Raw genomic sequence first — 11,319 nt, 5'->3', positions numbered from 1 at the left:
TGTTTTCTTTTGATTGCATCAATTTATTATTCATTGCAATTACAATAATTTTAAATTTTTAAATTACAAAACAAATTAAATATAAATTATAATATTGATCACCACATGATTACATTTACAGTAAGTTATATTGTTTCAATAATAATAAAATCACGACAGGATAAATCATTGTTTCAAACATACCAACACATACATCGTATCAACAAATTGTTTCAAACACAAACATTCATTAATAAACCGACCCACATTAACAAACACAAAAAGTCTTCAACCCTTCACCATCAAATCTTGATCAATCCTCACGTACCAACTACAAATTAAATCATCCATGTATAAGCATAAAGGTGCACATTATAAAAATTAATCTTAATTATTACAAATTTAACAAGGACATACCTCGATTAACTTAGCAGGCCAGGCAATAGACGTACCAGTGACGTCATGAATGCATTTCAAATAATCATATGGCCTAAATAAAGCTTCATCTTTTTTAATGGCCACCTGAACATGGACCTCACACCAACCATGTCCAAGTTCTGTTCCATTAAGAACCGTATTTGGATCAATGCTCCTCAACCTTCCTATTGCTACGTTCTCGAAGTTTGTAAGGTTTTTTACATAAACTTCCTTATCGACCTAAAATTTAGTTGTCAAAAAAACATTTATGAACACTAAAAGGGTAGAAAAAGCAGTAAGCTATTAAATTGAAACATACCCATAAACGGTGATCACCCGAACCATTAGCATGAACACGCGAACCATCATTCTGAGCACTCGGACCATTGTTCTTCTCGGCTTTTAACCTTGCATTTTCTTCTTCAAGTTGTGCATTTCTAGACATCAGCTGAGCATTTACTTTACTAACAGCTAATCGACTAGGTCCTGCACCCCACAAATGATTGGCGAGAACACCAAGTTCGTACATTTCTGCAGTACCATTTTTAGCTTTACCCATTATCGTGGCAAAAACATCATCTGGTCCAGGTGCATCAGTTGCACCATCACCGAGTTTCTCGGTTAGGTCTTTCATTTGTTTCTGCATAAAAGAGATAGTAAATCGTTGATATTTGATTCAATAATATGACCAGTATATATATGTGACGACCTGGAAATTTCTGACCAAATTTAAACTTAATCTTTATATGGTTTCAACATGATAAGCAAAGTCTATTAAATTGAATTTCAGAATTTTTGAACTATTTCATGAAAGCATTTGACCTTTGACTATTCCCGACGATTCACAAACAATTGCGTGTAAATAAATATGTTAATATATATATACATATGAATATATATATATATATATATGTATGTATGTATAAATTCTACACATAAGAAATATTAAATATAAATAGTAAATAAATACTAAACATTCAATATATCATATTATTGGTAAAAATGATATAACTGATAAATTGTAACATAATAAAGTTAATTATAATTTTAAGTGTAAATGCTATATTAATATTATTATCATTACTTTCATTATTATTAATAATACTAACATTAATATTAATATATGTATCATCACAATTATTATTTAAAGTGTATATATATATATATATATATATATATATATATATATATATATATATATATATATATATATATATATATATATATATATATATATATATATATATATATATATATAGAGAGAGAGAGAGAAAATTAGATAAGTATAAATGGTTATATTATTATTGTTAATATTATTATTATCAGTAAAATTAATATTATTATAACTAATAATATTATTAGTACCATTAATAATAAAAATATTTTTATTATCATTATTAAAGTCAATGTTAGTTATATTATTAATATCAATAGATAATACATAAAATATTAAGTTGATATATATAAATTGATATATTATTATTATTATTATTATTATTATTATTATTATTATTATTATTATTATTATTATTATTATTATTATTATTATTATTATTATTATTAATGTTATTATTAATAATATTAGTATAATTGGTATTATTAATATAAATAATATTAGTGTTATATGTTTCTTAATAATTATTATCATTATTGTTAGTAATATTATTATTATTATTATTATTATTATTATTATTATTATTATTATTATTATTATTATTATTATTATTATTATTATTATTATACTTGTATTACTATTATATTAAAGAGTATTATTATTATATTTACATTTATTAATAAGAATAAATTATAATCTATACATATAATTAAATAACAAAAAAAAAGATATACAATAAGGGATATAAATACTGATAGGTCAGATCATGTTGAGATTGAGAGAAATGATAAGATAGAATGAGATTCGGTATGTAAGAAGGAGACTCGGTACTAGAGAGAATCGGTACAAATTAAATTCCACAGCTTCTAGAACTCAGTTACAATACAATGTCTATCTAATTAGGACTACATAGGTTCCTTATATAGTCCTCTTCTAAGGAACCTTCATTTAAGCTTAATTCACATTAACACTATACAACTTCGGGGTCCTAACAATCTCCCCCTTAGTATTTAATGTGAACTTTACAATATAATCCTATCCAAAACATCTAAAGGAACTTTGTTCCTCTGAAGTGAACTTTAGATTTGAATCCCTTGAGATTCTCATCTTATTTTGAGATGACTTTTCAATCTTGTGAGAATGTACTTGACAATCTCATTATCTTCAGTTGAATAGCAGTTATTAATCAGTCTCCATCTCATGTATTTGAAAGCATACATCAACGTTCCGTCTGAGTATCTTCTAAAATCTGAGACTCTGATGAAGATCTTTGTATAGTGAGAATTGACAAATATAAACCCATATGGACAGTCGCTCACTTCAAGTAAGGACATATATCTAAGCTCTTCAATCACTTGATTTGGCTGTTTGATTCCGAGCTTTTTGTGTCCAGATTCCAAACCCATTTGAAAATCATGAACAGACATCCATCTCATCGAATCAAGAATAAACCTGTAGACTGCCTTCATTACAGTAGCATGATAAATTGTTGCAGATTCATTCAAGTTAATCAAATAATTGTAAATGAAAATAATGTCGTCCATCTTCAGTTTATTAAAATCTGCTTCTGTAAACTGATAATCCTCATCATCCATTCTTGTAACTTGAAACAATGGCATCTTCACTTCATCCTTATTAATCATCAAAATCTTATTTATGCTTTTGATCTCTGAATTCCGCTGAATTTGAAGTTTCTTTTCATTCTTCAATTTGAATTTATTGCGAACACTCAGATAAGCTTTGAGATATTCAGGCTTCTTATGATATTTCCATGCACCCAGGACACTCATTAATGCAGAAAGGACGAGATCAGAATCACCATAGATTCTATACGCTTGTTGTTCAATGAATGGTGAACGAAGAATCTTTTTCTCTTCATCCTCAATTAGTTGGTAATCATCATCACGCTCAAGAACAATCTCTGCAGTTTGAAATGGAACATTCAAATCAGGAGGAGTTGTAGTATCTTCTTTGCCATTAGAGAAAATCTCCTTTTCGAAGTGAATTCCAAATTCATCAGTTGGAGAAATCAAGTTAACAAATTGATGATCATTAAATTCATTGGCGACACTTGATGACCCCTTCAAAATATCTTCAATGTTGTCAAAGTTTTGATTGTTCTCTTGAGATGACTTATTCTCTGATTGATCAGCTGTATCCATAATCATTAACATCCCTGAGTCACCCTCTCTCTGACTTTCTGATTCATCTAGAAAACTTTCACATTGGATTTCCTCAATTTCATCACTTCCGGAATCAGATATATCAACAACATCTTTATTCTTCTGTTGACTAGATGTACCAGCTTCATAACCACTGGACCGATGACCACTTTGTCTATTCTCCCCCTCATGAAGATTGTCGGGATCGAAATCATCATGATCAGGCATGTGAATTAGTCCAAGTGACTTGCATGGAGAGAAAGGATACACTATCCTTGCTTGCTCAAGATAAATCATCATAGTCTCGCGAATTTCATCAAGATCAGTCCGTTTAGCAAACTTAGCAAGATAGAGCTCCTCCACCTCATTGTCAGAGAGATACTGTAATCCATATCTATTTGAAATCCGAGAAGGTGACCCAGTTGGTGAAACAACAGTGTAACCATGAACAAAAGCAGCATCAGCAGCATTTGTTGAAGGCGATGTCGATGGAAGTGTATGAGTTGTCGTGAGGGCAGGTAAGGATGATTGTGCGGTATTATTCTTATATGTAGGGCTGTACATACTACTAGTCAGATTTGTGATATCCCCTTCTGATGGAGGTTGGGTAACAACCGGAGTTGTCACCGGCGAAGTTTCTTTCGAAGCATCCGCCTCCATGACTTTGGTCTCATGGGACTCTGACAAAGTAGCAGAACTACTCGTCGGTTTAGCTCTCGCAGAGATATTGCTATCTCCGACTCCTAAAATCATTGATATACCATGAGGTGGTAAATCTCTTTCAGTTAAAGACTCTTCCTCCAGACCCTGAGATTCAGAATCCGGAAGAGAAGTGGTTTGATCCAATGAATCACTTTCATGAATCAAGGGATCAGTCTGCTGGAAGTCTGATAAATATCCCGAAGGATTGTCATGTTGACTCGTTTCCATGGGACGCGGCAGATCTTCCTCATCAAGATAAGCCGGACCTCGAGAACCTGTTGTACGTTGAGGCACAGAAGGATTTCCAGCCGATACGCAGGGTGCCTTTTCAAGACTTTTCGGCTCCCCTTCGGCCGTTCTGGACTTCAATGATTGAGTTTCCTCAATCAATTGAGTCAACGCAGACTTTACTGCAGAGGAAGACTTTACTTCCTTAGATGCCGAAGCACCTTGCTTTGTAGGATTTATTATTAAGTCCTGTTTAGATTGGATGGGCTTAGTGGACTTTTTACCATCCGTGCGTTTAGATCTCTTGCCTACCGAAACTTGTGCTTCATTTAGCGTAGGGCTTACTGTTATTATTGGATGTGATACGGAGATGGGTGAGGGTTACCTAATTGGTTCTAGGTCTTAGTTCGTATCACCAACGGTAGTAGTAACTGTTTGGCGGATGATAGGTGTTGAAGTCCTAGATCTAGTTACTCGTTGGGTTGGCGGAGTCTGAATCATCTCATCAGGTATATATCGAGTCCTCTTAGGAGAATGTTCGGGATACGATTCAGATGCTGTTGCTAAAGTGTCGGTGTCACTGCTCACTTCAGGTGTTGTGGAAAGGGTTGGTTCAATCCTAGTTGGACTAGGTTCCTTGATCCTCACGGGTTGAGCTTGGTGCGCTGCCCTAGATCGGTTAAGGTTCACCCTAAGTGGAGGATTAGCTGGCCCGGGTGGTTGAACTATAGGTTCCCCTACAACCTCTGGGGTTGGAACCACGGCGGGTTCAACTTATTCTTGTTGTACCGGGTTCGGAAGAGGTATTCCTACAGCCTCAAAATAAGAATGCATACGAGCGTCTTGGGGTTCAGCTAGCCTCACTAGCCAATTTGGAATTGGCGCAGTGAATTGATTATCAGACACCATCGGGGTATTCATCTTCAGCTCCCCAAATCGTTTCATCTGTAATCCATGTGTACCTGGTACAAATATATTTGCATTTCTGCAAGCATTTATAGCATCATGGATAAAGATACAGAAAAACCTTTCGCAAGGGATGTATGAACCCCTTGGCTTATCAACTTGAGCTTGAACCAGATCCTATAAAAGCTCAGCATAGTCAGGAGCCTCTACTCTTATGAAAGAGTATAATACTTTCAGCATTGGCACAATCAAGCTATCGGATCCACTCCTTATCATCAGGAAGCATCTATTGATGATTGAGAAGATCACATACCACCTTGAGTACAGATATTTCTTCTGAAACTTAACTGGTGGAACATTGGTAGCTCCAAAATAACCAAGATCAAAGACAGAAGTCATCATTTGCTGAGTAGCAGGAAAAGCAGGAGCATTCTGCACAACAGGAAGTCTGAATATCCTCCTGAAATCAGCTTTAGTGATACTCCTCCTCCCTTGAACTCCTCTCAGTTGAAATTCAAAACGAGCTTGTGTTCCCTCTGGATTTTTAGTAGTAGGTTGTGTAGCTTCCACAAAACTAATTGCTCTGTTAAGTAACTCCAGATCTGTTACAGCTACACTGGCAGTAGTACTGAGAGCAGGCCACAGTGTGTGCCTCTCTAGAATTGCTGTCCAGTAGTTGCAGGGAATACTGGTTTCAGAGTTGATGAAGTGATTGTTCGCCATTTAGCTGTACAAATAAGAAATAGAAGACCACAAGATATTCAAAAAGCATATATCTCTTTTCTTATTTGTCTTTGAAATCCTTTGTATATGTTTTATCTTTTAATCTCAAATATGAACAAACAATTGGCAATCATGACATTCATATGATATTCATCACAATACAAATTTATCATGCAAAGTCAATTATACTACACAAAGAATCAGAACAACACTTAGTCAATTTTTTTAAACACATTTCAAGCTGATTCGGTAGTCATGAAAACTTGAGATTCTGTAACCAAATAAGCTTGAGTTTTTAGATCAGAAAGATATAGAATAAACAAGTTAAGTGTTTGAAGATAAAAATCATAAATTTTCAAGGTACCAAAAGTCAGATTCGGTATCAAGAGAAGAACAGATTCGGTATCTCCAAAATTAACATAAAGACACTCTAACATGCATATTCTATCATGTAAAATCACAACCATAATCAATTAACCAATCAATTAAATCATAACAAAATGTTAATTGTATGAACAGACTCGGTACAGTAGATAAAACATATTCGGTAGATACAGTATCCATCAAACAATCAATTAAACATGTAATCTAGCTTGGTCAAATGATAGATCAATCAATATAACTCAGATTAGACAAGAATTTATGTTAATTAACCAAATCAATTGAGTTTAATCAAGGATTAATAGAATACGACTCAGACTCGGTAAAATCAACAGAATTTTGAAATTGAGAGTTAAAATTCAGTTATTTTGATCTTTTCTGGTTGATAAACACATAATTATCTCAGATCTATAAGTATGTTAATTAAAATGAACATTTACCCAAGAATTTGAAGATACAGAGAGACAGACTCGGTAGATTAGGCAGATTCGGTATAATCAAGCAGACTCGGTAGGTAATTAACAACAGTAAGTGAGTAAGTTTGACTTTGACCCTCTTTTTATAGATACCGAAGGTAAAATACCGAATGGGCTTTACAGAATGGGCCTATTATACCGAATTCAGTCCAATTTTCAAAACTTTATCAATTTAACTTCAAATCTTGACAAATTGACTTTTTCTCTCAATATTCATTTCAATCTTTTTATGAAAAATATTTCTGAGACAATTTTGAAAACTTTGAACTTACCGAATCTGTACTGTTGGATGTCAGATTCGGTATAATGCTAAAAATAGCATTTTATCCAGTAAAAAACAAATATTTTTGGATTTTATCTTTTCCAATTTTTATGAATTTTACAAAATAAGATTTGTACTTAAAAGAACTTTGAATTTTGTGAACAAAGTACAAATCTTCAGTAATACCAATTGTTAAAACGGGTTGCATACTGAGATGTATACAAGCCTTAGTGAATTATTTCAGATATAAAACAAAGAATTTATGAATTCACTTTTGAAAAACAATATTTTTGAGTAATTTTCTCATTTTCTCCCTTTTTCTCCCCCTCAAAATGTGATATACAAGAACGTAAATCAGCATTTTGATAAATTACCCTAGAAAATGAATGAACTCCCCCTTGAAATATGATATCAATGAGTTACCTCCCCCTTATGTAACCATTGAACAATTATATCTAGGAAGTTATCATAAATCTAAAGGTTCCCCCTTAAAAGATGATATCCAAAGCATATGAAAGTAGTTGCTCCCCCTAGAAAGTATCTACTCCCCCTAAACACAAGATCTCAAGAATAAGTCTCAACAGATCTAAGGAATATCAAGCACTATACTCTACCATGCCAATCTCTTTGATCAAGAATTTTAGCCTAAGTTCATCTAAAGGCTTAGTGAACATGTTGGCTAATTGCACTTTGGTAGGCACAAAGTATAACTCTATATCCCCTTTCTCTACATAGTCCTTAATGAAATGATAGCGAATATCTATGTGTTTAGTCTTAGAATGCTGGACCGGGTTGCTTGTAATTGCAATAGCACTTTGTAAATCACAGTAAATCGGGGTCTTAGAAATCTTAAAGCCATAGTCTAAAAGTTGAGTTTGCATCCACAAAACTTGTGAACAATAATGAGCTGCAGCAATGTACTCAGACTCAGCTATTGATAAAGACACACAGTTCTGCTTTTTGAATGACCAACCAACTAGCCTATTCCCCAACATCTGAATTGATCCAGATGTGCTTTTTCTATCAACATGACAACCGCCATGATCCGCATCATCGTAAGCAGTGAGATTGAAATCGGATCCATGAGGATACCAGATCTCAAGGTTAGGTGTACCTTTAAGGTACTGAAAAATCCTAACAACCGCTTTGGAATGAGATTTCTTAGGGTTTGACTGAAAGCGGGCACAGACAGTTACAGCAAGTGTAATGTCGGGTCGACTTGCAGTCAGATACATTAAAGAACCAACCATGCTTCGATAAAGTGTAACATCAAAGGGTTCCCCATTAGCATCAGCATCCAGTAAAGTCCTCATTGGGGTTGTCATTGGTTTTAAAGCAGTCATTTTAAAACATTTTAGCATATCATTGATATACTTTGTTTGTCTGAGAAAAATCCCGTTTGGTAATTGTTTTACTTGTAACCCCAAAAAGAAATTTAACTGATCAAGCATGCTCATTTCGAATTTGTTGGCCATAAGATCACCAAATTTTTTGCATATGGTCGGGGATGTGGAACCAAAAATAATGTCATCAACGTAAATTTGAACCAAGAGAATGTGACCGTGGTTTTTACGGATGAATAGTGTTGTATCAATCGTTCCACGAGAGAAGCCGTTGTCCAGCAAGTACTTTGTTAAGGTCTCGTACCATGCACTCGGTGCTTGCTTTAGACCGTATAAAGCTTTCTCCAAGTAGTAGATGTGATTTGGATGAATGGGATCGACAAAGCCTTCTGGTTGATCGACATGGACTTCCTCTTGAAGATGACCGTTCAGAAAAGCAGTTTTGACGTCCATTTGAAACACCGTGAACTTCATATGAGAAGCAAATGCAAGGAAAAGACGAATAGCCTCAATCCTAGCAACCGGAGCAAATGTTTCGTCATAATCAATACCCTCTTGTTGTCGATATCCCTTGGCCACAAGACGTGCCTTATTCCGAACCACAATTCCATCAGAATCCTTCTTGTTCTTAAAAATCCACTTAACCCCTATTGGTCGTTGACCAGTTGGTCTTGGAACCAATCGCCATACTTTTTACCGTTCAAATTGATTGATCTCTTCTTGCATTGCAACCACCCAGTTCGGATCTAGTAAAGCTTGAGCAACCGTTGTTGGTTCAATCTTACTAAGAAAGGCAGTGTATAGACACATATTCCAAGTAGCCCTTCGAGTTAAGACTGGAGCAGATACATCACCAATAATAAGATCTATTGGATGACTTTTAGTCCATCGGTTGTGTGGAAGAGGTTATACATCACTGGTATCCATTGAAACATCAACCGTTGTTGACGTTGAGCCTTGATCCGCTTGATCTGATGTAACGTTATCTAATGGATTCAACTGAGTATCTGGAGAAACAGCTGGAGTTGTATCAACTGATGAATCTTGAATTGGTTCAAGATTATCAGTAACAGGAGGTGGTAGGGAGGATGAAGAAGCAACAGGTGAATCCGTTGGTGTTGTATCTTCATCAAAAAGACTTTGTTGAGTCTCCACATTAGTAGACTGTGACAGTGTAACCGGTACAGTTTGAACATTTGAAATCCATTGAGGAGCATAAAGACTATCAAACAAGATATCCAGTTCCTCTGATGTAACGATAGGAACACCCTTCGTCGAGAAAATTGAGTTTTGCGCGGAAGAAGAAGTAGCCAGGTTAGGATCGGGTTTTGAACTGAGTTGTTCAAAAGCCATCCTAAAAATTCATCGAACTTGACATTGATGCTCTCTTTAATCGTTTTTGTCCGTTTGTGATAAACCCGATAAGCAACTTTGTTCGAAGAATAACCGAGAAATATGGCTTGATCGCCATTTGGATCAAACTTTCCGAGGCTGTCAAAATCGTTAAGCACATAGCATATACAACCAAAGACACGGAAATATTTGACATTCGGGCGTCTACCATATAATAACTCATATGGAGTTTTATCAAAATGTTTATTAACAATACAACGATTTTGGGTATAGCATGCAGTTGAAATGGCCTCCCCCCACATTTTTGGAGGTAGTTTGGAGTAAGCAAGCATCGTTCGAGCTGCTTCGCATAATGTACGATTACGTCGTTCGACTACTCCATTCTGTTGGGGTGTCCGAGTAGCAGAGAACTGATGTTCAATGCCTTGTTCTTTCAAATAACTATCAAGCAGGTCATTCTTAAATTCCGTCCCATTATCAGTTCGAATACTCTTAACATGTTTGTTAAAAGAGCGTTGAGTCTTTTTAACGAACTCAATGATAATGGCGAGGGTTTCTGACTTAGTTCACAGAAGAAAAATCCATGTAAAACGAGTATAGTCATCGACAATGACAAGCACATGCTTCTTGCCACCGAGGCTAGAAATACGCATGGGTCCACATAAGTCCATATGCAATAGTTGCAAAGACGATGAAAGACTGGGGTTTTACTTAAGCGGATGATTAGTCCGTTTCAGCTTACCCATCGCACATGATGAACACACATGATGCTTATCATAGTGAAAGGTAGGAATACCATCAACTAAGTCTTTGGTGACTAGTCGATTGATACCCTTGTAATTCAGGTGTGACATCCGATGATGCCATAAGCATGAATTTTCTTTGGTAGAACGAGTGGCCAAACACATGGTTGTATGTGAAGGTGCATCATTGAGGTCAATAGTGTATAGTGAAGCACAACGTTTACCAACAAGAAGATCATTTTCTTCGGTGGATTGCACCGGGCATTGTCGACGTTCAAACAGAACTTTAAGATCTCCATCGCATAATTGACTTACACTAAATAAACTGCACCCCAAACCTTCAACATATGAAACCCGTTTGATTGTTATACCATTTTGCACAAAATCTTCGTAACCTGTTATCGCTGCAATTTCATCATTTCCAAAAGTAACCGTTCCTAGGAATTTGTCAATGAAGTTGACAAGCAAGGATTTATCGCCCGTCATGTGTCGAGAACAACCGGAATCGTTATACCAAACACGGACGCCAA

At 35.1% G+C, this 11,319-nt stretch overlaps 1 protein-coding gene across 1 annotated transcript in view; it reads right to left on the bottom strand.

Moving 5' to 3' along the window:
* Positions 1-292: 292 nt before the first annotated feature.
* Positions 293-11,319, bottom strand: part of LOC139859721 (uncharacterized) — a 51,735-nt gene continuing 40,708 nt past the window's right edge. The window contains exons 4-6 of the mRNA XM_071848498.1: positions 716-1,036; positions 397-636; positions 293-310 (exon numbers count right to left, since the gene is read on the bottom strand). Coding sequence (XP_071704599.1) covers positions 293-310; positions 397-636; positions 716-1,036 — 579 coding nt within the window. The remainder of the gene's footprint in view (positions 311-396; positions 637-715; positions 1,037-11,319) is intronic.

The sequence above is a fragment of the Rutidosis leptorrhynchoides genome, chromosome 7, assembly GCF_046630445.1.
Source record: "Rutidosis leptorrhynchoides isolate AG116_Rl617_1_P2 chromosome 7, CSIRO_AGI_Rlap_v1, whole genome shotgun sequence".
NCBI lineage: Eukaryota > Viridiplantae > Streptophyta > Magnoliopsida > Asterales > Asteraceae > Rutidosis > Rutidosis leptorrhynchoides.
This window is presented reverse-complemented; position numbering and strand designations above follow the sequence as displayed.